The sequence below is a fragment of the Corvus brachyrhynchos genome, unplaced genomic scaffold, assembly GCF_000691975.1.
Source record: "Corvus brachyrhynchos isolate BGI_N302 unplaced genomic scaffold, ASM69197v1 scaffold114, whole genome shotgun sequence".
Taxonomy (NCBI): Eukaryota; Metazoa; Chordata; class Aves; order Passeriformes; family Corvidae; genus Corvus; species Corvus brachyrhynchos.
In genome coordinates, this window is record NW_008238337.1 from 7,156,975 (window position 1) to 7,184,682 (window position 27,708).

General features: G+C 44.0%; 1 protein-coding gene across 2 annotated transcripts; it reads right to left on the reverse strand.

The window, feature by feature from the left end:
* Positions 1 to 93: 93 nt before the first annotated feature.
* LOC103616094 lies at positions 94 to 27,708 on the reverse strand. 2 transcript variants are annotated; one of them, XM_017734942.1, is made up of 7 exons: positions 27,389 to 27,708; positions 13,195 to 14,186; positions 9,062 to 9,113; positions 8,859 to 8,961; positions 7,443 to 7,606; positions 3,365 to 3,610; positions 94 to 2,736 (listed from the first exon to the last, which is right to left on the reverse strand). In XM_017734942.1, the coding sequence occupies exons 1-7, from the start codon at positions 27,404 to 27,406 to the stop codon at positions 1,999 to 2,001; spliced, it is 2,313 nt and encodes a 770-aa protein (XP_017590431.1). In that variant the 5' UTR covers positions 27,407 to 27,708; the 3' UTR covers positions 94 to 1,998. The 2 variants fall into 2 exon arrangements, with proteins under 2 accessions (XP_017590431.1, XP_017590430.1); XM_017734941.1 differs by lacking the exon at positions 27,389 to 27,708 and having other exon boundaries at positions 13,195 to 16,425.

Below are 27,708 nucleotides of genomic sequence, written 5' to 3' on the forward strand. Positions count from 1 at the left end.
GGGGTACCCCACATGCTGTCCTCGTGGTGTGAGGCACTGCCCATACAACTCAGGCTTTCAGCAAAACAAAGTAAGTGTTGTTACACTGTAGAAATGAGTAGTTAAACATGCTTTTATTGAAAAAGCCACTTTTTCCAGCCCTTCAAATGTAACTATTGTCAATAATTGAACACAAGTGCTTTTCAAAAGTAGATTTTAGTACTTCAACCTTTAGAAATCTAGTAACAGAACATTGAATTACGATGTATATGAATTTAATGCAGTAGAAGTTATTGTTAGAGTACTGAAGACTTCTAAATATTTTTTAAATCATAAATATATTAACTCTTCCCTTTGAATCAAGTACCATTAATTTAAAACAACAACAAAAAAAACCCCACCAAAAAAGAACCAACCAACATGGAGCCAGACTTTGTCACTTCAGAACTACTCAACACAGTCTGGAAATAATAAATGCAGAGACTTGTTTGCTGTTCATGTTTGAGTCAACTGCTAAAGGGCAAATGTGTTTTTGCTTCCACTGCTACCAGCTGCAAGGCTTCTATGTCTAGGCAGACATGTAAACACACAGAGAAAATACAAGGCAAAACCTACAGCCTTGTGTTGCATATCTCAGACATTAATAGGTGGCAAATGGAAGCTGTAATAGCAGGTGAAATCATAAATAATTCAGTTAAATATTTCAGCAATCAGTCAAATGCCTTCACATGGAAGGATTAAGATAACTGGATGCACACTGCAGCTAATATAGGGGAAGACTTGTGCAGAAGATTTCTTCCTGACACCTGTTTTATGACATACTATTGCTTTAAAACAATGTGCTGTGTCAGCTGCAAAATGCAGCTTCAGAGGGAATTTTTTCATTCAAGAAAGAAAATTCTAAACTGTGGGACAAACATGCAGGAGTCTCTTGCAAAGATATCACCAGGAGGCAATTAAAATACCGATGGGGTTATTAAAGGCAATAGGATTAGCAGGCTTCCCTTTGGTTCAGTGTTCCATTGAATGCCCTGGGTTTGTACTCAGGGCGGCACAGCCACGTAGGATTAATTCCTAAAGGAAGTGAGCACTCAAAGTTTGCCACACCTTAATTTTGTCTTTCAAGTCTTGCCTGCTAAAGGAAGGGGAATAGTTCTGTAGTCACTGTGCGTTACCAGCAATAAATAGCTGGTGGATATAGGATCAGAGCAGCTGCAAATATCCAAGTGTTGGATGCTGAAGACTATTCCTAGTATTTCAGTGTTTTTGTACACATGCTCCTGTTGCCATGAGGAGTCACTTAATGTGGTGGACTGAGGTGTTCTAAGCCTATGTAGACCTAACAAAGACAAAACTACACCAGACTTTAATAGAACAAGCATCTGGCATTGGGTTGCTCAGCCTGTCTGTAAACTTCTCTAAAGAGTTAGGAGGTGAGATAATCAAGGTCTTTAATATTAGACTTGCTAATGCTTGGTAAGCTTTGTGCTAGACTGCAGAAGTTACGAAATACTTAAGTTTACAAAACTGTATGCAAGCATGCATGATTGAATTCTTACCCTTGGCTTGGCAAGGCTTGGATTGTACAGACAGAGCTATAAACAGAAGTTAACTCAGAGCTCCCAACAGAAAGACTCAAGTGATACCACAGGGAGAGGGGACTGATTTACATTTCAGATACGGTGTGACCACCCCAGGTTACTTTCATTCCCATCCCAGAAAAAGATTTCTGCAGTCTGAAGTACCTTTTCAGAGGATGCTTTCTTGGACAAACTACATCCAAATCTCATGCAAGAGAAGAGAGATGAGGTTAGTGAGCATAAGGGGAGATGGCATTTGTGCTGTGCTATGGTTTGTATCCTCGTAATCTCAGTTCCAATGTGTGGGAAGCAAAGACCGCTCTCACCAAAGCTGCCTCCACGTGACTGCCACACTAAGCTGCTCGGCACAGCTTCTGCTCTGCTCACATCCCTGTTTCCTCTGGGTTTGGGAACTGATGTTTCAATCTTTCCGAGGACATCACTGGACTGATGCTTGGCACAGGGTAGGAGCAGCAGGGGTGTTGCAGTTCTGTGAGGTCTCAGTAGTGTTGGAATCTCCACCTGCTGAGCTCTGCTGGTCCCTGGAGGAGCTGGGGGCCTTTCCGTGACCTTTGTATGAAGTGGGGGATTTTGCCCAAAGGGGAAGACTCGATGTGAAGGTGGCAGAGCTGTTCCCCTCTGAAGTCAGAACCACCAGCTGTTTCTCTGGCATGGCTGGAGCATACACAGCATTTTGCTCTGACAGGTGATCTCCACATTGACTAAGGTGTTCTGCTAGGACCAGAGGCTGCTGATCATCCCCTTCTTCAGAAATAACAAAAACTGGTTTGTTTTTATCTGTTTCTACCATAAGCTCCTTTGTTTTTGAACCGTTGACCAAATTGATTTTCAGTGGGTTGGAGCTCTCTAGAAGATTTTTGGGGCTTTGGCTGTTACCTGGAGATGCTGCCCCTAGATGTCTTGAGGGATCCAATGGCCTCACATGTTTGCTGTCAGGGGAACTGGCTAAAAATCCAAAGTAAGGGTTCCCAAATCTGGATTTCTTCAAATTGCAGGAGGTTAGCTTCCGCTGCCTCTGTGCAGACAGAGTGAGGGGGTATGATGCATTACTGGCAGATGAATCAGAGTAAACAGTCTCTGATGCTCCCTCTATCTCAGTGGCTGAGATCACCTTTCTGGTTGGCACACCTTGGGATCTTGCAGCTGTAGAAAAACCCTGCACAAGATAGTACAAAACTAGTAGACATGCCATGAAAAGCATATCTCCTGAGAAACTTTGATCCCGAGAGAACTACAAGTTAAAATTTGTGGTTATGTTAGAGGTAAGATGCATTCTTTAGCAAAAAGCTATGTTATTACCTTAAAAAGGAAGGAACATCCTTTATTAGCTTTGTAATGAGCTTTTGGTTTGATGACTACAGTCAGTGAGACCCAGATATCCCTGCCACACCTACGGATTCCTTGCAGTGCAATTATAATACACCAATTACAATAAAGTCAAGGCATAACCAGGGGGGAAAAAGCACATGTCAGAACACTCAATGAGGTAATCTTGTCTGAAGGCATTTCTCAATGTTCTTCTGGACTGGGGATAATTTCTTAACCAGGTGCTAACTGCTGGAAAATACAGCTGCTTAACATTTCAGGAAAGCCTGGCTAAATTACAATATAATTAGGCCAGAAAGTTTCCCATACACCAAAGAAGATGGACTGAGATGTGCTTGCACTGCAGGACAGAGAGGTGATGCACTGGGCAAGGGTAAAATGTGTCCCATCAGTGAACAGTGGAGAGTACTGGAGCTGAGACCCTGACCTCCACATCCTCCCCTCCCTGCAAGACTTACACTGCTGTCAACCAGCTTTGTGAAGGGGCTGTTGGTGCTCCAGCTACACCATTTCTTCTGTAGCTGTGGTATTGGAGCCAGGAAGTCGTGGAAAGTGCGGGCGCTCCACGTGCGCTGCCTGGGACAGGGATTCTCCAGCTGGACATTCCCCTTCTCAGCAGCGTCTGCCCCTGCAGCCATGGGATGGGAGCTCAGCCAGTCAGACACAGAGGCCGGGCTTGTGACACTTCTTTTAAGGTTTTTGTCCTGGAAAGAGCAAATTAAGATCATTTACAGGCATCTTTCATCAAAACATTTTTAAAACACTTTGGAAACAGGCTGTTAGTGCAAGAGACATTGATGCGGTGGTTCTCAGAAGACACAGGAATGCAACTTCTCCTCATTGCTCTTCCAGTGTGCTGCCTGAAGCTCGCTGGCTTCCCTGGAGGAAAGTGTTACCTTGCTTCCCCAGTTTCGGGTTTAATGTTGAAGTGGGGAATTTCAGTTACATAAGATATAGTCCTGCAAGTCTCACTAAATATATGAAATATCTACAGCTTAATTTTACTGGAAATATTTGACAGATCAAGAGTCATAAACTTCACCGTGTAAGACAGAATTCTTCCACTCTGCTTGGCTCTTGGAAGGCTCCAGGTGTGTCTGTCTGGGGAAATAAAACTTAAGGAGGATGGAGCCCCTTGAAAGAAATCCAGAAGCAAGCAAGAAGAGAATCAGAAGTCTCAAAAATGCACAGTTCAGGAGAAAAGACTGAAGTAAGTGGTGCTCTTTATGCTACGTAAGGGAAGAATTAAGAAAATAAAAAGAATGAAAAATAAAGAAAGGAAATAATCTGTTCTCAGTGTCTGTGGTGAATAGAACAAGAAGCCCAAGAAGTGGAGTGGAGCCAAGGAGATTTGCATTTCTCATTAAAAAATGGTCTTCAGGTGGAAAACATGCTTTAGGAGTAGAATAAGACAGCCAGAGAGGTGTAAAATTGGCATCATCAGAAGGTGAGACCACATTAAACTGCTGTCACCAGCCCTGTGTATGAGCAGAGTTGATCAGATATGGAAATGAACTACAGACAAAAATCTTTTCCATACTTTATAAGTTCTGATGTTGTATTTGAAATCACAATTTTTGTCATTAATATTGATACAAGCTTAGAGCCAGAAAAGTTAGAGAACCCCTGACATTCCTAAGAATCTCCTTTCATTCTTACTAATACTTCACCTGTTATTTAAGCCTCCTGTTACACAACTCTATACATATTTTTAATTTTCAGCTGTGCGAATATGGTTGTCATGAGAAGAACGCAAAATCCACATTCCCAAAGTTTACATAGCCCTTAAAGAGTGTCTGAAATAAATCCCACAGTGTCCTGGATATAAAAATCCTGAGAAACCAGAAACATGTAATTAGTTATTTCTGAAAAACTGAATCTCCCAAGTTTCTGCAAATCAAAGAAACTCTTTAGTGAATGTGTCATATTGGAAATGGATGGGCAGAGAGGCAAGAAATTAGCACTAGATCAGAAAAAGAAACTCAGTAGGAAGCCAGAAGAGGCATCTGGATAAGTTTGTTTCAATATTAAGCTCCTTGTCTAAGATTTTTTTGAAGGAACAATCTTTATTTATAAATTTTTAAGCTGACTGTCTTTTCCTCAGAGGCCTCTTCAGGCTGTCTTAGGATTTATTATTCTAATATTATTATAAATACCTCCAAACTGGTGTAAAAATTAGCCACTGGTTTTGAGATAGATACTCAGGAAGTTACTGGGATAATGAACAATGTATTTTCTAGACTTCTGAAAATGTTTTGTCAAGAAATGTTTGTTAAACTTCCATGATCATACTTTTTACTCAAACCTTTGCATCTGAAATTTGCAGTGTCTGATCAGAAGTCAGAGATCATAGTCATAAGTTAGCCAAAGGGTGAATGATGCCTTAAACCAAAGGGGATTTAGAAAGCCATGACTCTCCTAGAGGACACCTGGAAGCCCCCCAAAAGTCATCCCACCCTCCATTTCCTCAGGCCAGTCTTGAACTGTGGGGGTTTTTTGCTCTCCCAGCTCTTTGCTCATAACACAGGACTGGTGCCTTCAAATAGGTTTTAAAAGCTGCAAAGCAAAAGCCAGCTAATCACTGGCTCAGGCCCAGCAGAGCTGAGGCTCACACTTGGTGGGCAGCACAAGAGCAAGCAGCCAGACACAATTTCTCAGGGAAAAGATCAGGCTAATTTTTTTAATGAAAGCTCCTTATAACTTGCTTTGTCTAGTCAAGCATTTTGGGTGAGGTGAGTCTGCTGGCATTATTTACTGTACTGTGAAGGCTCAGGATTTCACACATCTTTTCACATGGGGATAACTGCTTAGCTCCTGCCAAGGAACGGGCTATGCTCCAGTGGATATCTCATCCCACTGCCTAGTGCTGGGCCACAAAGCCATGCACCATATCCTCTGTGAGGCCTGGAGGCTGGCTGCCCAGCGGCATTTCACACCCTAAAAATACTCATCTAAAAATTCAACTGTAAACACGTTTAATATCCAGGAACCCTGAGTAGCAAGTGGCCTGATGAGATTCCTGTTTGAGTGCAGGTTTGTAAATAGTCTGCTGTGCTCAATTTCCACACCCCTGGAGAGGATGGGCTTCAGCTGTGGGGAAAGGCCCAGGGCTTTCAAAAAGGCCCTGCCGTGCTTCCAGGCTTGGTGTTCTGTTCCTTGAGGAATGTAGTTGGGAGTATTGTCTCACTTGAGTGCTGCATGGATTTCACTGAGGTGATACTTCCTGAGTTAATAATGTGTTTAATTCTTCGGGTTATTTTCACTGTTTTAACACCCTTTTTTTTTTTTTTTAAATAAATGCCCTCTGAAGATTGCTTGCAGAAGCAATGTCAGAATAGAAATGGGGGGTTTATGTGTATTTTTTCCTTCTGACGAAAGTGGGGGAAAAGGCCCAGGAAAATGGTTTTCCCTCCTGCCTAAATGCTGGATGTGTGTGGGACTGCCACCAGGTGAAGCTCTCTGCACTGGAAAGGACCAGGAGTGCAGGTGTTCGTTCAAGGGTGCCCAGTCTGGGTACAACTCCCAGTGCCTTGCTCTACAGAAGGTAAAGTTCAGGCAGGGGAAGGCTCCAGAGCTGTTCTCCCTTCTTTCCCTCTCTCTGTTCATCAGGGTGGCCAGCTGGAGGAAAAGCCCAGCACGTGTCTTACACCAGTGTAGGAAAATCCTGACCAGCCTGGCCTCCTGGCTAATTTCCTAATCAAGTGCAGGGATACAGAATGCTTTTGTTTTGTAAACTGTGACAGAAGTATTACACAGCCTGTCCTGGGCTTGTGAGTTCCTTGTGCTGGTTGTTTATCCTCTTGTGGGAAAAAGAGAGGGCACTGGAGAAGAGAGTATTGACCTGGGAAAGGCTTTAGCAGACACTTGTAATGAATGTGCTCTGTCTGCACTCACTCGAGGTTGAAGAGGTGACAGCCAGACCTGAGGCTTCTGAGCTGTCATCTGTTCCTAAACAAATAAAGGACCAGGAGTCCAGGGGAAAGAGCTAAAATAAGAGAGAACCTGCTGAATCAATTCAGGTTTCTGTCTGTGAATTTGGAAGGGCCCCAGTGCTTTCACTTGAAACCACTTGATTTTTTTGGAGCCTGCACTGTTAATTTTCACATCAGCTTGGTGTGACACTTTCTGCCAAGCTGATGAGCTGAGTAACTTCCCTGTTCACTTGGAGTGGTGGGCAGGAGTAGGTCTGACTCCCAGGCCTTTCAGTTGCTACCAGTGATAATTTTAATGGAACATCAGCTTTGCCAATTAACACTTCTGCAGGCTGGTCCTACTGCCTGCTGGCAAACATCTGCATTGCTGTCACAGCCAAGGTAGAGTTCTGCATTTGCTCTTTCCAAAGTTGGGAAGATACTGGCTCAGGGGATCACAGTCCACATCATTTGATGGCAGCTCAGCTTGAGGGTTAGGAGAACTGCCTGGTTCAATCCCTGCCTTTCTAGAAAGTGGGCATTAGGCATAAATGGACAGGTATGACAAGTGCTGTCCAAGAGGGACAGCCTGTGGCTTGCTAGAGATGCTGAGGAATGTTCCTACCTGTATCCTGTAGGTGGTAAAGCTCAAGCCACTGGTCCCAGGTCCAGCAGAAATTATAAACACTTCATCACTCCCAGTCTCAGTGGTCACTGCAGAGATGGAGGAGGGCACATCTGGGTCAGTGTCCTGAGGAGACCGTTCTGTGCTGCCTCTGCAGGAAGTGACTGAGAAAGGAAGAAAATCAATAAAGACTGCTTGCAAGTGTCCAAAACATCTGTTTCCAACTCCTCCATGACAAACCCTCCTCCTTCCATCCCTAGACAATCTAGAGCAGGGCTTTGGCTGGCTGTTGCACCAGCCAGAACAAAATTCAAGTCAACAGTTTGCTTTCCTGAAACTGCAAGCTTTTAAAAACAAAACAAAAGAGGAGAGGAGAAACGCCCCTGGGTCTGCTTTCTAATAAAAACAGACATGAACTGAAATCCCTTGTGTTAAACACACGAGGTTGTGCTGGAGATCAGAAACTTGCAGACTTGCTCAACTCATTATTTATTTTCATTTACTCATGCCTGCTAATATTGGGAGCTGTGCTTTTTGGTTAAACCCCAGTGATGCTGCTCCTACAGGCAGCCTGATGCTCCAGGAACTGCCACGGAGGGGTGTGTGTGTCTGCAGGTGTCCCCAAGGCTGGTCATCTGGTCCAGGCAAGGAGAATTCTGGCCACAACTTCCTCAGGAAGGAGATGGGAAACTGTCGTGGCTAGGAGCACAAAATTAGCTTTTTATGGAGAAACCCTTGTGAGAGCTCAGTGTGTAGTGGCTGATGGTTCACTGGGAAATTGACGGTGTATCATAACACAACATAAAGTCACTCCCTTTTGGCCTTTACTAACCAAATGGGGCACTGGGACAGTTCATGTGTTGTGACACAAAATTGCAGCAAGTGACATTCTCTGCATCTTGGCTGGGATGCTCTTTTCTGGAAGCACACTGTGAGGTAAATGTCACCCAAAGCACCTCCATCCACAGACCCACAGAAACAGTGAGCTCCAGGAGTTAGAGTTGACCAAAGTCAATTTGAGCCTTGTAAAACACATCCTTTCTGGACAAGGTTAGGCCTGAGGCAGGTGAAACTCTTCCCCAGTTTATGGATCTGTGTAAGTTGTTAGTAGCAGCCTGAACCCAACACATTTGCTCTGCTAACCCAGTGTCTCTGCAATGCCATGAACTGCAACAGCTTGTGTTGGCAGCATGCTGGAGCTGTGCTTGTGCGAGCTCCTTGCCAGGGGAATTACCCTACCACGGAGCGGGGAGCAGCAAGGGACAGTCCCCACAACAAAGGCTCTCTGCTGTGGAGTAGCTCTCCAGCTGTGCATGGGCAAGACAGCAACAAGGACTGCGGGGAAGAAACGATCTGATGAACTGGCCCAGGGCTCCGGGGTGCCCTGACCCGCTCCGGCCGAGGCCCTGCACTTACCCGCCTGCTCCCGGCTCACAGAGTGGTTGTTGTTTTCATTCTCCCGACTTGGCACCACCAGCTGGAGCTCATTGATATCGACAGTGGAGTTCTGGATCCTGTTCTACAACTCAGAACATGCCCCAGTAAACATGGTCAGATAAACAGTGCAACAGCCAATATGAAAGAGAGAAACAGAAATTGCTGAAGCCATTAGCACTAACCTCCTGGTCACTGCATGCGTTGGATGAGCTCCTTTTGGGGCACGTTCTCTGCCTGAAAAGGAGAGACAGCAACAACAACAACAAGCCCTTGAGTGAGTTAAAGACCCACAGCAGGAAAGTTCTCGGCTCTGCTCAGCCTGCAAGGGGAACCCAGCAGGTTATGAGCATCCAAAATACTTGCCAAGACTCAAGGCAGCAAGGCCTGTAAACAAAGGGAGAAAATTGTATGCTCATGTGGTGGAAAGTCAGCTGAAGAAGAGAAGAACCTGTCATCTTCTTCCCATGCTCACTGCAAGAGCAGGAACAGAGCTCAGACCTCTGCTGAGTCCCACCAGGCTCCCCCCTGACAGCTGTTCTTTCACACCAGTAACTGAATAGCAGGACTGAGATCCTTCAGTCTGGGCAGTGACATCGTTCTTATCCTGCTAGACAGAATATTTCATCTGCATAGCTCATTCTGCATACTGGGTTATATTTAGCAAGCAGAGAGCATCAGATGCCGTTCATTTGTATGACTGTTTCACTGAAAGACAGTGCTGTGGCAGATGATTATGGGATGAATGCGCCCCTTGGCTGAAGGGAGACACATGTCCTTACCCATTTTTTCACATTTTTATTAAAACTGAGATTGTGAAACAACTAGTGTTACAAACTTTTGAATGAATAAGACTTAAAGATATCACAACGAAAGGCTGGCACTGATGGACGTGATAATGATTGAAACAAGAGTAGTTTGTGTTCAATGGCTCTCCAGGGGACAGTGCAGACACAGGGGAGCATTATGCACTCACTGATGGGATGCAACCCAGGTTATTGCAAAGGCAAATTCTCACCCCCAGGTGATGGATGGGCAGCAGGCAGTGACTGGCAGGGCAGCTTGGGTGGGGAGAGATGGCAGCACTGAAGGCTTGATGGAGTCACTGTACACTCAAGGGTTGGGAGGTTATGCAGATGCAAAATGCAGTTGCAATTCATGGGTTGCAACCATACAGCAAAAGTTTGACTGCACGGGACAGGATTAAAATTAAATAAGGTGGATGTATCTGTTGTTCTTGAGGCTTGGGAAAGAAAATAAAAAATCCCCCATTACTCGAGCCAGGTTTCATGGCCAAAAGTAATTAGAATTATTGGCCAACTAACAACTGAAGCTTTCATTCCCTCCCCAAGTAGCAAACAAAAGCTGCAGTGTGGCAGAGACTTGGAGTTTCCCCAGAGAGCTTTGCCCTGGCTCAATGCAATGAGCCTGAGCAGATACTGCTGATGACTTGGTGCATTGGAGTGGCAGTGGGTGCCAAGCCCATCCCAGGCCATTTCTACTCCTGGCAAGGCAGAGCCAGCTACTTTTAGCTGAGCAAGAGCAGCAGATAGAAATGGGGAAAAAAACACCAACAGCTAAACCTGGTACCAGAGGAATAAATAAAGTATGAAGAGAAAAGAAAGTGGAAGGCAAGTTTACGAGGCCAAGAGCTTCCAGGTTACTCTTGGCATCCTCTGCAGTGCCCAGTCCAGCCAGGACCATGTCCCTGTGCCTCGGGGGGCTGGTCCCAGATCTGAGTGTGCTGCACTGGTAAAGCACCATCATTTCCCCCTTCAGCCCACTCCGTGCCACCCTGACATTTTCTGCAGTGAGGACAGACTGTGGCTAATACACTTTTGACACCTGATTTCAAGCCTCTCTTCAGGACAAGAAGCATAAAATAGAGCTTGATGGGCTCAACCTAAAAGAAGTTTAATGCTTAGTGCTTGATGGCCTCAGCAGTCTTATTCTGAGCTGCACTAAAAACCCACAGCTGGGACGTGTAGGCAAGCTCCAACCAGTGCCAGTGGTTCTGGGGCAGAGAGCAATACCCTTGAAGCAGTTACCACAGCAAAGAGGGAAAAAAGACTCTTCCAGTACAGCACAGGCGAGGTAACTCAGCACAGGTCATGGCATCACTTCCACCTGGTCTCGCTTAAGTGCTTTAAGTCTGACAAGAAACAAAGCAGTGTAATCAAGGCTTCCCAGGAACAGCATGCAGGGAATACAGGAGGCTGGGACAGTAAACACCCTTTCAAGATGCTAAAGGAGTAGGGGTAGTCTCTATTTATATTCAGTCAATAGCTGGCTGAGGTATAGATATCTTCTTTATTAAAAAAAAAAAAAAAAGAGTTGTAGAGCAATGAAGAGGCATAAATGCCAGTGTTAAAAGAAGCAAGCCTAATCCTGTGCCATAGGACCCCATAGGTAGGATGTATTCCCAGCAACCAGAACATACAAACATTGGTGTGTGGGGCTGAAATCCTGTGGAAGTTTTTTTTCTGCTGGTCAGCAAGAGCAGAAGGTTATTTTGTAAACATCTGACAAGCAAAAAGCCAAACTGTGAATGTGAGCAGCATGGCCTGACTTTCTAAACAAGCTTTGCAGAGGAAACCTCAGCCAGTGGAACCTCAGATTGCCGGTGTACTTTTAGGGTTGAATAATACTCTGCTTCATGGATTGTTACAGTGAAATTAAATAGGGGTATTGGAGCAAGAACAGCCTACTCAACATGTGTATCAGCCCAGACTGCTACCATAGCAAAGGGAGCCTGTTTCTGTCTCTTTTGAAGATTGGCAAGGGTATAAAAATAAAGTATTTGGTATCTGGAAGACATTTTCCACCAGACATTTTCCTTTAGAGCTAGCAAAAAAATTGTGGTCTAAATTAGTGTTCTGCGAGCTCTTTAAAAACAAAAAGGTTGGTTAGATGTAGCACATGCAAGTTTAACTCTTACAGCTATGAAAAGCTCAGACCCTGAAAGCAGGAATTTCTATATATACAGCAAGAGAGATGATATTTAAGCTTCACCACTGTGCCTGTGTTCTCTGGCGCCCAGTGTGATGGCCTGCATTTTGTGTTTATTCAGCCAGAGCTAAAATGCAGCCTCCAAGAAGGACAAGGCAAACCAAGTTCCTCTGTCAAACCAGCCTCAGTGGCTAGGGGTGTCTGGGCAATCCTGAGACCTTTGGGGTTGGAGGATGCACACTGGATGAGGCAGGGGATGCAGGAAGGGAGAAACCAGAGCAGCTGCATGATGGCTCTGGAAAATGAACGCTGATGCCAACACCCAGCCACCACCGTGGAGCCCTACAACGGACAGTGTCTGTTTCAGTTTACCTGATGTTTTCATTGAAGTCAAAACATTTGAAAAATAGTGTTTATTTTGACGAAAAACCTGGGGAGTATGGGCTCTGTTTTGAATTTGTTGGAAGGGAGAGAAATATATCACTGTTTCTACAAAAATGTTTTCACTAGGGAGTTAGAAAAATGCAAACATATGCTGGGGGGGTGGAGAAGCGTTCCTTAGATAGATATAGAGAAAAGAAATATATAAAAGAAAAGCAATTGACTGGAGAGGCATGCTTGTGTAACTGTCTGGTTTTAGCCATTTAACTAGTCAGCATCAGGACCTGGAAATCCACAACCCAGCCTGACCATCAGCTCACTTGACTGGATCGTTTTGGATTGCGTTTGGGAACAATGAGAGGTACTGCAGCATGGCTCTGGGCTCTTCCCCAGAATCACAGGGATGTGCAGATGACTTCTTAACACACTGAATGCATGGGATTTAAAATGTCTGCACAGTTTCTTGGATAAAATATGCTACAGATGGGAAAATATTTTTAAATCTTAATCCTAAGTGGTAATACCTTGGTTATTATTTACTTTTCTTCAGAGTGCTAGTGATGGTTAGTTAGAGTCAAACTGCAGGACCTCTGTGAAAAGATTCAGTGACTGTCAGCTCAGCCTGCTCAGGAGCCTCAGGGAAGGATGATCTTTCTGTGCTGATTTTGTCCATCAGCCAAAAGGCACCACTGCCATTGAAACAAAAAAATGCCCAGGAAAGTCCTGACCATTTAGGTATTTCTGCAGGAAAAAGAAAATAAATCTGGGGTACAGGAGCTGTAGAAGTAGGAAAGAAAGCTGAGGAGCCCAGGGCAGGAGCAGTGAGCAGCATTGACTTCCTCTGTACCTGCTCTGTTACATTTGGAGGACAGCAGGAGTTAGCAGAGCAAGGGAAATGTAACATTTTTCTGGAAATGTAACTCTTTTCTGGTCTTTTCCCTAGGGATAATATCACATGCTTCCAAGGCTCTGGTGTACATCACCTTACCTGCAAGCTATGCAGAGGGCAGAGAGCAAAGCAAGAGCAAAGACAATGATCCCTGTAGTAATTGCCAGCATCATCATATTTTCCTTCCTCTCCTGCCTCACAGCATCCACAGCATTGGGGTCAGTGATGTTCCTGTACTCAAAGAGCATCGCAAAGCCTCGGCCCCGGTCCGTGGTGGTGATCAGCTCCACGATAACCTCAACCATTTCCAGAGATGAACCAAAGACCATGGTCTTGTTTACAGGGGAATTTGGCCCACAGAAGCGAGAGGAAAATGTGATGAGATCAGAAACATATAATACATCATGGGGACAGACATCCACTGCTGACTGAGGGCTGGAGGAGATTTCCATGGGCAATGCTGTTGAGGGAAGAGTCCAGCTCTCTACTGTGACTTCATCTCTCTCACTAGCAGTTAAGTGGGCAAGCAAGATCTTCCCTTCCAAATCTCCTGTTTCCAGGCCACTGGTATTTTGCCTCTGCATCGAGGCACTGCCAGCCACAGGGAATGGCAGCTCCTCTGGGTGAGCCTTGGTAATCGCTTTGGGTTCCTTCATCTGCTTCCACTGGTTTTCTTCAGATGCTTGTTTGGCTTCATCTTTTTTTGAGATGGTTCCTGGAAGTTCATCCAGGTGACCAGCAAGGTCCTTTGACTGATCTCCAGTGCTGCTCAGATTCTGAGCCACCTTTGACATTGAGGTCTGGAGAGAGGGTTCTGTGGTATGGACAGCGAAGTCCAGGTTTTCCTCAAGAGAAGGCATGTCCTTATTTTCTGTTGTAGCAGGGGCTGAAAAGCCATCCCAGAGGGCTGGAGTTTCACTAGAGCTCTCAAAAATGTCAAAATCAAATATTTCCAAGATAAGATGGGTTCTCATGGGAATGAAGAACTGCCAGACGCAGTGTGTCCCTGGGTAGTAGTTGTTTGGAAAACCTGGTGACAAAATCAGGCCTCTTTCCATTGATTCCACCACTGCACCACAGGAATAATACACCTGGGAAATAAAACAAAGAATCTTACATATTGCCATAGATCACACACAGGATGCAGTCTGCCAGACTGATGGAAGTTCCTGCTCTTTTCTTTCCCTTCAGAGACTGATTCAAGATACCCTCAAGACAGGATAATTCATTAAGCTTGTGCAAGTCTCAGCTCCTACGTTTGTGGAGCATCAATCTAATATGGAAAACCACTCTTAGAGACTATGGAAGTGTATATTGGATGGTCAACCTCCAAGAGAAATATAACCCACATAAGTAATTCACATAATTCTCACTTCCTACTACTGATAATTTGTGCTGTTGGCAAACACACAACTTTTTGACCACACAAATATGTTGCCCTAAACAGTTGGTTGTGTGAGAAAAATCTTAAGAAGCTAAAGGAAAAATGTGTCACAGCATCTCAAACTCTGTGTTATTTTCATTACAAAAACATTTTCATGTAAAAAAGAAACTTTGCATTGATGATCACCCATGATTCATCCAACCAACTCATCTTCTGTTTCAAGGACACTCAGCCTTATTTACTTCAATAAAATAGCCTGTTTTGATCGGGCAAATCGTCTCTTTTTCAAGTGCAAAGCCTCTCAAAATAGTGACAGCAGATACCAGCTCTCACCAGTAAACCAGCAACCAACATGCATTTTACATAACACAGCAACAGTTCCATGTGAAATCTGCTATTTCTTCCTTCTCCACAAATTGCCTCCAGCCTCCAAGGAGGAAGGAAGTCCATAAATGGTGGCACTAACCACCACTCTGTGCCTCTCAAAAGGTGCACAAGGCTGCTTTTGCACATCATATTTACAACTACCTTCTCCCAAAGCCACTCTTGGAGCCTTTTTTCAAGATTCTTTCATAAATTTGCAGAGCACGGAGCCCAGTCTGCGCCTTGGGCAATTGCTTTTGAAAAGGGGAAAAAAATCAGAAGCGCTTAGGTCACAAGCCCTGTCTATGAGCATGGGTTTACAAGCATTAATTGGAAAAGAAAGGGAATGCTTTGGGTTTGGTGTGGCTTTTTATTGGAAATGATTAGTTGTCTTGGTCTGTTATCTATTTAAACACAAAGGAACTTGGCAGTAGAACAAACGAAGCTTATGAAGTCCATATAAAGCCACAAAGATCAAAATACTCCAGATTTTTTTCTCTTGATCCCTCCCCTTGGCTCATACTGAAATGGAAAGAGAAAAAAATGCAATGCCAAATGTTGAAAGCTCCTAAATAGAAACACAATCCAGACCTGTTCTGCGAGGCACAACCTTTGTTTTCCAGCAGGTGCTGCTCATATTCTGGGGGATTTCAGGGTGGATGCAGGATGGCCACAGAAAACGACGAAAACAGTAACGTGGGTGGAAACTGTTCTGTATTCAACTTGAAATCCAATATTTGACTTGTAAAAGTGTCATTTAAATCAAAGCTTATGTTAGTTATAGTGGCATAAACTACAGGCTTCTCATTTAAGGCACCTGGGCTGGACTGTGGCTGGAAGTCTCAAGTGGAAAAGAAACCACATTCATTGCCACATACATATTATTCTCTGTCTAATGCCTTAGGAGTCCCACATGTAATACCAAAACATATTAATAGAAATTTACTGATCTTTCCTCTAGGAGGTAAATTTTTGTGTTTCAGTCTGGATAAGTTAATTCATGGTAAAAATCCAGGAGAAACAAGCAAAACTTTATGTCAATTTGAGAGGCTACAGGTCCTAACATTTAGATTCATTTACTAATTCACATCAGAATTATAGATACATTCGTTGCCACTTGGATTTTACTGAAAACATGCTGATTTTCAGTGAATATGCTCCTCTTTTCTGAGGGAGAGGATGCCTCTTACACTTGGAAGAAGAATTGAGGGATTTTCTGTGACTTCTCTTGTACTCCTTCCCTCCATCCCAGCGTATCAGTGCAGTCTTGCCTTTGTTGCACACTAATCTTCTGAGCTCACTTTTAAACAAGATATTTGCATAGCAAGAAACAGTAAACACCACCTAACTTTTTCACTAAAATATATGTCCAGTTTTGGAGGCAGAATGTGCACCAGAACTGCTGCTCTCGCAGGGTGGCACTCCTGGGTGTGGGAGTATCACAGATTGGCTCAAGCCTCCTTAAATTAGCAGTGATTGAGGGTTGAGATTTTGTTTTGAGGAATATGTGAACTGATCCAGTTGCCTTTTTTCAGACACTGAAAAGGCGCTTGGAGGCGTTCACAGCCCCACCTCTACTACCAGAGGACTTTGTTAACACCCGAGAGCTGCAGCCACCAGATCAGCGGATCCTGTGGGATTCATCACCAGAGTGCTGAATGGGGAAGTGCATCCCCCCCAAATCCCTCGCCCCCGCTCTCAGGATAAGCTCCCTTTCCTGCCTTCACTTTCACTCGGATCTGTCAAACTGTCATCATTTGAGGAGGAATATCTTGCACATTCTGTGTACATCCAAGGAGTCTCAGATTCAAGGCGCCTCTTGAGCCACCAGCTGGCTACGATACAAACCCCAAGAGCTGCCCTGCACCCCCCAAACCTGGGCAGAGGGGGACGTGCAATGTGTGAATTCCAGAAATATGGCTGAAAGGTCATGGCAGTGGGGAATTGTTCATTCATTATGGCTTGTGAGACCAAAAAGATTCAAGACTTGCTCTGAGATCAGGGAGAAAAACCCACAAGGGATAGGAAATGCAAGACAGACCTGAGGGAAGGGGAGGGGGAAGGATTTCTGATTAGTTTATAATCCACAGCTGAATGACTGACAAACTGGTTTTGTTCATTTGAATCACCCATTATGAACCCTGAGTTTTGCCAATTAGACACAGATGTTCCCTTCTGCAGCAAGCTATAGACTTGTGGGCTTTTGACAGATGCGTGCAAAAAAAATTGGCACATTTTTAATCTTTGCAAATGATAGGTTGTTGTCTTTTTAAAAACAACACTTGATATATGCCCACACCAATTAGGGGAATTATGAGCAGGGAGAACCAGATTACTAGTCCTGTTCTTCTGCTTTTCAGTACTTTCAGCTCTGGCCAGATGTCCAAAATGTTTCCAACAGTTGTGTTGCACTGAACCTCCAGTGGTCAGACAAATCCTACCTGCTTTCTGTATCAGGGTAACTGGGGAAGAGCATTTAGTAGGTTTAGAAGTAACTCAAATCTCAGCTACTGCTGCTTGGCCATAGACACAATGGTTGGCTATTTCAGAACATGCCAAGATGTTGCATTTCCCCCTTTCACACTACACAGCCCACTCAGAAGCTTGAATCTTCTGCCATTACTAAAAAATGTCCCATTGTCATGTACTTACCTCCTCCTGTGCTGGTGTTTGGACTGAGTAGTTAATACAGACATCAGCTTTGAGCTATTTAAGTTACACATGTGTAAGGAGTTACAAGGCCTCTGCCCCAGGAAACACAGGGCTAAGGAGTACAAGGAGGCCCTTGTGCTTGTCCCTCAAAGGTGATTCTGGAAGTGGTGCTCTGATGGTGGTGAGAATGCTCTGCTGCCCTCTGAAGAGTGCAGCTGCAGCAGATCCACATGGGATGCAGTTGTAGAGAGCTTTTCTTACACATAAAGCTGTGCTGGGTTGGAACAGATGTGGCCAGAAATGACTGCAAGACATTGTTTAGGAATCTCTCTGCAGACACCAGTGGCTGCTTCCTGAGGACCACCAGCTCCCAAACGAAGAGCGAGCTCTTGCTGTATTACACAGGGGTGCTGCACAAAGCCAGTGTGTCATTGCTTCACACTGGATTCTGTACATCAAAGAGCTCTTGAGAAGCAGGAGGCACTGATGAAAAGCAGAATTCCCATGCATAAAAAGAAGAAAATTACCGTTTTGGCCAGATGGGATTTTATCATAAGGCCCACCCAAGAATATGCACCAGGAAGAGTAGTTATCATCATCTGAGTAATACAGCCCTTAACTCTGCTTTCCACTCACACAACACCTACAAATGCAGGCCTGGAGCCTCTGCATTATTCCTGCAGGAACACTGTGGGGGAATCAACACATTCTAAGGAAATCCCACTCTCTACAAGATTAATATAATTTAATAATATAATTATCAAAGACGGCACCAGGCTAGAGCTAGACCAGAGGCATGCTCAGAAGCAAGCTCCCCACTTTACCAGGACAGGACAAGTTCCTGCAGCAGCTCAGAGCAAACCCACACTCAAAACCTGCAGGGGCCTTGCAATAAGCCATGAATGGCAAGTTGTGGCAGCCTGCAGCTGCCCCACAGACTCTTCAGTGATGGGTACCAGCCTCTGTCTGAACCACAGAGAGCAGGCATGGCTCAGTTTCTCAAGCTTCTCTGTCCTGCCTCCAGGAGAGAAGTGCTGCTGGCCTGAGGTGATGCTGGGAGCCCAGAGGGAATGTGGGAGGATACTGTCACATGTAGCTGGTAAGAGAAGGTGACATGGCCATGTGATTCAGCTTGTAAAGATACAAGCCCTGCTGAAGAGAAGTGGAAACCAAGTGATGCAAGGGCCTGGCTAGGGAAATCCTCAGCCCGTTTGTGTTCCTCGATTTGCTTCTTTTTCTTCATTCATGTTAATGCTAGTTACGAGGAGCTACTGGTTGCAACATCCTAGAGGACACCAACTCACTTGCATCCCAAAGACTGTTTATTTTTAAAGTGTACTTATTTCAAAGACAGGGAAGGAGGACATCCTGTCTTGATGTTTGATATTCCTCTGTGAGCATGATCTGAGATTCTCTGGCTTGGGACTTGTCCAATGTAGCTTGTTTTCTTTTATAAAATACCCAAGAAATAGCAAGTTCTTGTGGTACACACCCAGATTCAGAGTGAAAACTCAGCAGAGGAAACTGGAGACAAACAGCTGAGCCACTACATTTCCACGACATCCCCAGGGGCCAAGCCACACACCTAATAGAGATACCCAGCTACAGGCTTGCAGGGAAATGATGTGCAAAGTTCATAACCCACTTTGCCCTCATTAATGCTTTATGCACATCTCGACTTCTGTGCATTTCTCACATGTGTTTCGAGTTCCAGGCAGATTTAAAAAATGTCACTTCCACTTCTTTTTAGAAACAAGAGTAGGAATAATCTACTATATTTCAAATTGACTGAACATCTAAGAAGTGCTGCAATTATTAGTCTATTCAAGCACAGATGTGTATTAACTCCTTATCCAAGTAAAAGGGATTTTTGGTCTTTGCTTGAAGACTGTACTAGAAAAAATCTAATACTGGAGTAATGAGGGGAGGTGAGGATAGAAGCTTTTTGTGCAGACCTCAGGCCCTTTAAAAAATCATTCTGAAGTCACAATACTTGGTTATGATCCCATGACTTGGATCAGAGGGTTATTTTATGTTTTGTCCCTTCCTGTAAAATAGCCCCACTACTTAAACACTTCTAAGAGCAGAAAAGAAAGAACTCCTCTACAGGTAGATTTTTTTGCTTAATTTAAAAATCAAAATCCACTGTAGCTGCCTGGTGTCAGAACAGGACAGTGTATGGGCATTCCACAGTAGTCTTATCTTGTCAGCCTACAGCTGATTCAACAGAAGCCACAGCAAATAGCTTCTGCACAGAGATGGATGCAGTCTTAGAATCCAAGATTGTTCAGCCTGGATGATTAAATTTAGCCATCTGAGCTCAGCATCAGTGGGATGAAAATCTAGCAAGCTTTATTTGGGATCCCTCCCCCCTCCAAAATTAAAAACATCTTATGCGCACACATGCACACACACGTGTGTTTCTTTCAAAGAGCTGGAAACGCTTCAAGGCTCCTTCACCAGCTCCTTCACATTTATTCTGCCCAAGGGACCTCTTCAAAACTCTGGCTACACCAACATCTTTGCTCAAAACACGGAGGGGGAGGTATGGCATCCCAGCTACCTCCCCCTTCTCCCCTCCAAACATAGGAAGTTCATTCCAAGCTAAAGATCACCCGGACTCCTGAGGACATTTGAACAGAGACAGCCACCTGGGATGAAATATGAAGTGGCTCAAACATTCAGCCAGAGCAGAGAGAAAATGCTAAACTTGGGGTTTTAAAAAGAAAATGAGAAGGAAAAGGGGAAAGTTTTCATTCCACAATCCCAGCTTACAAGGGAAAAACAAAATAAAGACAAGTCTTTACTTGCTGACGTGGCTGGAACTCACTGCAAAGCTACCAGAAATACGATTCTTGTGGTTCCCAGCAAAAGCCCCAAGTTCTCCTCTCACAGTATTTCCAAGCTAGGGAAGTCTGAGCTTTTTTGGATGCTCGTCAAATACAGGATCTGAGGAAAGACTATCCCAAGAGTAAGATAGAAAACTCCAGTCCATTGGTTTAAGAAGTGACCACATTTCCTTCACCAGATGACTGATCTAGAGATCAAAGCTGGTAGGACTTCTTCCAAGCAGAGGACAAAGTTAATCAGAGACTTTGGAAAATCAGTGCTCTACTTAATTTTGCATTTTCAGCTCATCTTTGTGTGCAAGGTTTATTTTCTTCCATTAGCATGAGCTAGATACAGCTGCAGCACATCTAACCTATTTTTTCCACCTGGCAGTATAAGAATTCCTGGAAATGCCTTGGAATCGCCACCTCCCTCTCTGCCAAATTGCCTTTGCTGTTTGAAGCATGAGGCAACAGCAGAAGGAGACTCTCTCATCCCACATTAGGGCAACTCTTCAAGTGTCTCTGGATGGTTGAAAGTAGCAGAGTTAGCAGAAGCAGATCAGACATGGGATTGACAGAATACAAGAAGAATTGCTGACACTTTGCTTAGTTATTAGCTTCCCATCTCCTTTTTTGTCAGTCTTTAATTGTAATTATTTTTCAGTTTGATCTCCAAAAGAGTTCCCATCAATTATGAAAGTGTCCTGCTTGCTGAGGGGTCTCCTTTGCTCTCCCAGTATCCCTGTCCCAACATAAACCCACCTTCTGCACACACATATGATCTCCTTGCTCCCTGAGCCAAGCCACACAAACAAGCTCTGAGCAGGGTTCAGTGTGGGACTCAAGCTGGGCTGAGCATACATTTGCTTTTAATACATTTATGGTACCAGAGCAGTGGCACTCATATTTTTAAATGAGGACCTAATACTTCTTGAAGTGAGTGCAACCTGCTGGATTTAAGCAAAACCAAACCCACATTTTTAACAGATGCTCTGTTATTTTAGTGGTGGGCAGCAGCAGTTCCACCACATGAAAGTGATTATGGATGTGACATTTCCACTCTGCAAATCCCATTTTCAGGAAACTGACTTGTCTTATATTCCTTCTTGGCACACATCAGATAGCTTCACAGGGCCCTGTTTTCACATATATCTCCAAATTTTCTATTGTTTTTAATGATTTGCAGGACATTTGAAGAGAAAAAATATGCAGGTAGGAAAGGAAGGAGGCTGTGAAAGCCTGTTACTGCAGGAGACAAGGAAAACAAAAGTACTGCCAGAGGAGTAGGGGAGGGAAGCAGGAATAAGGGAAGCAGGAAGGCAGTTCAGCAATTAGAGCAAAGAATGCAAAGTCTGAACGAGACTTGAGGACTTGGAGGCCCAAATAAGCCTCAGACTGCAGACATGCTATTCTCTCTTATTCTTCCCATATGTGACTCTGCTGCAGCCTGAGCATCACAACAAGATTGCTGGGAAGGCACTGCTTTATGTCACTGGAGGACAGGCAACCTTCTCCTCACTTCCTATGAAAAAAAGAATAATCAGCGAGGGTGGAAATGTTTGCATACCCTTGGATGGAGACAAATAAGCTCTGTTGGGATGGAAAGAGGCTGGCAGGGCTCAGGGTACCCTCACCTGCTCTAGGTCTCCAGGGCCAGCTCCTAGAGCCTGCCTGTAGATGCAGCATTCCCTGCGGCAGCTTCCCAAACCGTTAGGCAGGCATGGCCACAACAAATCCCTGGGAATCAAAGCAGCTGCAGAAGAAGTGGCAGGAGAAGGTCAGTGATCTCATTAGAGCCAGGAGGCCAGGGCCCCCAGCCACAGCGAGGTCCCAGCTCCACAGCTGCACTGTGTTTTGATACCTGGCTCTGGCAGATTGCATAACTGCACCATGAGGTCACCATCCCTCCTCCTTGATCCTCGATCAGAACAGGAGGTGGGGAAAAGGAAAATTACAAAAAAACAAACACAGGCACTCCGACAACCACCAGGCACAGCGACGCACTCCAGCCTCCGTGGAGAACAACAGCCCTCCTCATTTAACTCCAGAGATGCTCGCTCCCAAACAACAAAAAATTGCTTGTTCCCAGGGACACAAGCAGGGGCTGTTTTCTGAACAATCACCCATGGAACAGCCCAGCTTTCCATAGTATGATCAGCAGTATGTGCAGTCTGAGCATACATTGACATTTCATGCTTGCCTTCAGAGCACGCGGAGGAAAGGCAGCAGAATGCTCTGCTGCTTTTGGGAGGTTCTGGTGAGAAGGAAAACCAGTTTGTCCTCATTATGCAAGAGATGCCAACCTACACTGTAGTTTTGAGCAGTGGACAGATCTTTCTGCAGCAGCCACAGACCCTTTTGAATACCCAATGCAAGATTCCTATATAAGATGAACACCCAGCTCTGGGTGCAAGGCTTTGCTGGCTAATTTGGCTCATTTCCCTCTGCAGGCACAAGCCAGAGTTGTTTGCTGCAGAGGGAAATCCAGAGCAATAGTTAGAGATGATCTTAAGAGCCCTCTGGAAGAATATGTCCCCCTCTCAGCAAAGGTGGGACTGCAGGAGGCCTATTGCTAACTCATCTACCAAAGGGCTCAGAGGTGAAATCTCAGAACACTGAAAAGAATTCTTGCTCTTTTCCACCACATCATAAATAGGCAGAAGTTTTAGCTCTCCCCTTTCAATTCTTTAATTAAGATGGAGTTGAATTCACCTACAAGATCTCTTACAAGTTACAGCTATGATTTATATTTTTAGAGCTAGAAATGCTCATGATGAATAGTTTTTCTCTGGGCTTGGCAGCTCATGGGTACATTTGCCACCTGTCAGATTCCCAGATTGAAGTTATCACCACAGGAGTAACCCTGGCACCCACTGATTATTCAGTAGTTGTTGCATGTCAAGGTGCAGACATGCTTATGAAGTGGATAAAACGTTGGTAGATTGTGAAATACAGATAGAAATGCTCTGGAAGAGACCTAGGCCAAGGCACAGGACATTTTTTCTTTAATTTCATTTACAACCAGGTGCTTTTACTAGAAACTAAGTGCCAGGTCTTATTCTGAATTCTTCTCTATCTTGACAGGAACCCCACATTACAATATTAATTTCCTTCTTCTCATTTCAGTCTGGAAGGGACAAAAGCCAGATTGTTTTTCTATCAAATGATTTGAAAAATCTATTCAAAATACGCAAAAACCAGTGCTTGGAAAGACCCACTTGACTAGGCAGTGTTCCCTTGGGGTCTAAAACCGTTACACCCATAAAGCAGAACTATTTTAAGCAGAAACCTCTCATAACTGTCTCATAAATTTATTGTGCTATGCTCATGCAACAAACGTGAGCCATGTCACTATGAGAGTAGTCTGAACATTGGCTTTCTCCTTTCATCACAACATGAGCTTTTATGGCCAAGGAAGCAGACAACATATCTAACATAACATCCACCAGGGAGTGCTGGAATTCCCAGCCTTTTCTTGTGGACTTTTCTGACTAATCCTTGCAGGGGGGGAAAAAAAAAAAGCTAACTCTTGTGACTGGACACTCAGCAGACAAATACAGATTCTCCAACAAAGATGCAAGATGCCATATCAAATAAGATTCTTCATCTATACAAAGCTGCTATCCACGTTCTAGTTTGTTGGGTTCCTTTTTCAGAAAATACCCTCATTCAAACATACAAAAAAATGTAAAGCCTTAGAAAGAGAAACAAAGGCATCATTTAGAGTGTCTCCTCAGGCAAATAATCATGAATATGATGGGACCATGGTAAATAAAAGTAAGGCAGTGTAATGAAGAGTTCAAGATGCCATGGCCATTTGCTACAAGGCTTTAATAGGTCACATAGGTCTATTCTCTACCAGAGCAAGTTCTCATTAACAAAGTGTATGCAACACACCATAGAAAAACTAACAGCAAACGATAGGGTTGGTGGGAACTGACAGGGGTGATGGGGCAATTTCCAGAAGATCAATCTGGTTTTCATTTTCAATAAATTGAGCAGCTTAAAGCAGCTCAAATTAAAGAGTAGAAAACATGGTCAGATTGTTTTCTACTGCTTGGTAACCAGATGGAATATATAACAAAACAAAATCTATAGCCCTGCAGTAAAAGTTTACTTGCAGAGTTCAGTATAAAAGTCCATTGAACAAGTTATGTATGTCCATAGGAATCTATAAAACTAATGTTCCCAAATTAACTTCATATATATCACCTTGCAAATACGTGGGGGAGATTTAAGTAATGAAATCCGTATGCAGCTTAGGTGCCCAGAACGGCTTTGTTTCATTTCGAAAGGACCAGAAACAGGAGAAAGGAGAATTGAAAGGCAATCCCATACAAATTTTGCTGGCCATTTCCTGGGAAATAAACTTGGATTTTTAAAGCAAACAAAACAGACAAATATATGTGTAAACTGGCCTGGCAAAAGAGGAGCTGTTTGTGCTTGGATTTCCAGCTACGTGACCCTATTGTTTCGTTCAGACACGTCAGATGTTTCACATGCTGGAAGCCTATTGTACAAACATGGAGAAGGAAACGTTCCACATGTGAAAGCCAAAACCTGCAGATATTCTGTGTCATCATTACCCTGCTATAGAGCTGTTATCCCAACCTTTTGGGAACCAGGTTGTTGTGTCACTAAATGTCACTAGCAGGTGGGAGGGCTTATGCAGAAGACATGGATAGTGATCTTTAAAATGGAAGCAAAGAAAAACCCTCTCCCTTTCACGCAATCTTTTTTAGCTGAGCTTCCACATGAGCCATTGCTGCAGCTGGGGCTGGAGCATCCAGGAGTCTGCTACAGTCTGAGTGCTCATCCTTAGTTTTGGGTGATATACAAACAGCAGCACTTCTCTCCCCCTTGTGTTCCCAGGATTAGTCTCCTCTTGTGCACTCTGAAAAGGGAAATTACCAAGACTCCATCTTTGCCAGGATTTCAGAGAGCAGGATGCTTGTAAATTTTATTTTATTGCATACACATAAGGAGGCACCATGAGGGCACAGCAGGGAGGTTTGGGAGAAAGCTGAAAAAAGTATCACAGATACTGCAGACAGAGGAAAAACTAAGCCTTGGGTTTGTTGTTCCAGGGTCCCAACCAGTGACCAGTTTGTTTTCTCAAATAAATCTGCTTTGCAGACATCCTTTCTTCTTCCCCATTCAAGTTTCAACCAGGAAACCTGGAATAAGTTACTGTTGATTTTAGAGGCAAATCAAAGTGTTCAGCCTGCTAAGCTTGCTGACTAACTTTATTTAAAGTTAGTCTTGATGAGCAGCTCCTTGGGGCCCTTGTATTCAAATAGTGAGGTCTCAGATTTACCTGAAGTGCCCACCCATGCAGATCTGGAGCGCAGGAGGAAATCAAGGGCATGGGCAGCCTGGGCTTCAAGCCTCAGTGCTACCAGTAAAGGCTCCACATTTTCAGTCAAAAAATCCCTTTAATAAAAACTCAGTCTCTCAAAACAGTGGAATATTTACTAACCACAACCAGGAGAGAGCTGGATCTAAGTAGAATAAGGGGATTAGATTTCCCATTGCTAATCCCAAATTAAGTATAGTGCAGAGCAGACACACCGTCCTTGGAAAGCCTGAGCAACCAACTTTCTGGGATTTGGATCAGGCTGGACTTTCAGAAGCATGTCATCCCAGAGCTCCTGTATCCAGGAAGCCGTCATTATCGGCATCCTTGGCACCTGACCCTAGCTAAGTCCTGCTACACCTTAACAGAATAAAGAAATACAAATAGTATGAAAGCAGATCAGTAAGAGAGAGATGAACTTCCAAAAGCCCCTTCTTAAGAGCTGACAGTAGTTCTGAACGGAGGCTTGTGGCAGCCCATTTTGTTTAGTTCATTTGGCATTGAAACCTGGCTGCTAATATAAAGAAATGAGAGGAGTAAAACACAGGATGAAAATGAGATAGCGTAGCAGGTTATAGTTTGCATGTGAAAAATTTGCTTTTGTTTTGCCACTTTGAACACCACCCACCCCTGGTTTCTATTGAAGCATAATGTACTCCTCCAGGACCAAGGATTTCACATAGTTTAATAGTTTCTGTAATTAGATATTTGTGAAACTCTGAAATCCTCTGATGAAAGGTACTGTAGCAGTATTACCGACTCTTCTACCATGAAAGGGCTCCACCCAAACCCATATACAGATGTTGTCCTCAATGTACATCATTACTAATCCAAGCCAGCAGTACTTATGGCCTGATTTAAATCCTCCTGAAGTCTCAGATGACTTCTGCGAGCTCCAGTAGGGCTCCAAGAAATCCAGAAAGGAAATACAGGCAAATTAGCCTTTGCTCCTCTCAAAATTGGAACGTCCTTTCCATTGGCAATGACATGAGTAAGGATATTCAAAATGAACCACGGGGCCATTTGCTGCTGAGAGATTGTAAGAGGAATGTTACACTGAGCTTGAAAACCAAGGCTGACAGTCAGGCTTCTCCCTACTGCTGTAAAACTGTTCCATATATTAATGCAGGTCCCTACAGTGCCCTGTCCCTTCTCCACCCTTCTACTGCCATGAAGTAATTTTTACAAGACAATGACTTTTCTATTTAGTATTTCCCATACTCAAGCAGGTATCTAAATATCAAGCTGAATATTTATAATTTATGGATCTGAGATATCAGTGCATACCAAGAACAGTGTGTAACGGGAAAAGTTGCTTTACCAGACCTGGTCCAGGTACACTACTGCTGGGTATCCACCCTCTGGTACAAAATATGCCATGAGTTCCTTTTTTTAAGAAGAAAGGGAGGCAGGAAGAAAGAGACCTGAGTATTTTACCACCATTCCTGGTCTGTCACACAAAGAAGCAGAGGTGAGAATAGTAATCGTTGGTTACCACAGGAAAGTCTGTTTGCTGGGTCTTTTCAAACCAATGCAACAGGATTGTTTGCTCTAACCTCTTAGATAGTAAAGAAAAAAAGTTATTTCAGCAGTTTCACCCCAAGGGTAGTTGGTATCTCTACCAGCACTGCAGTCTTTTAGCTCCTTCTGCATGAAGATTACTCACATCATTCCAGAAATCTGCTGCCACTGGCTTGTTTCTCTTACCTTGGCTGCTGCTTCCATTGCTGGCCTTGGCGAACGAGAGAATTATGGTTCAGCTCTACAAAGAGAGAATCCCCTGTGCTGTGCAGGACTTGAGGCCAGCCTTGTCCATCTTCTCAGCTTTCCGCTTCTTCAGTGCTTCAGTAATTAGAATTATCAGGACTAAAACACTGTGGACATTATTGCTGCTTAGCGTGAAGCTAACAAGGGAGCGCCAGATTTATAACACTCTGGCCAGACAGAGAATTAAAAAAAAGTTACAAATCATTGCCCAGTTCCAGGGATATGTACTCCAGGATCTTATTTTGCCAGAGACTCCACGT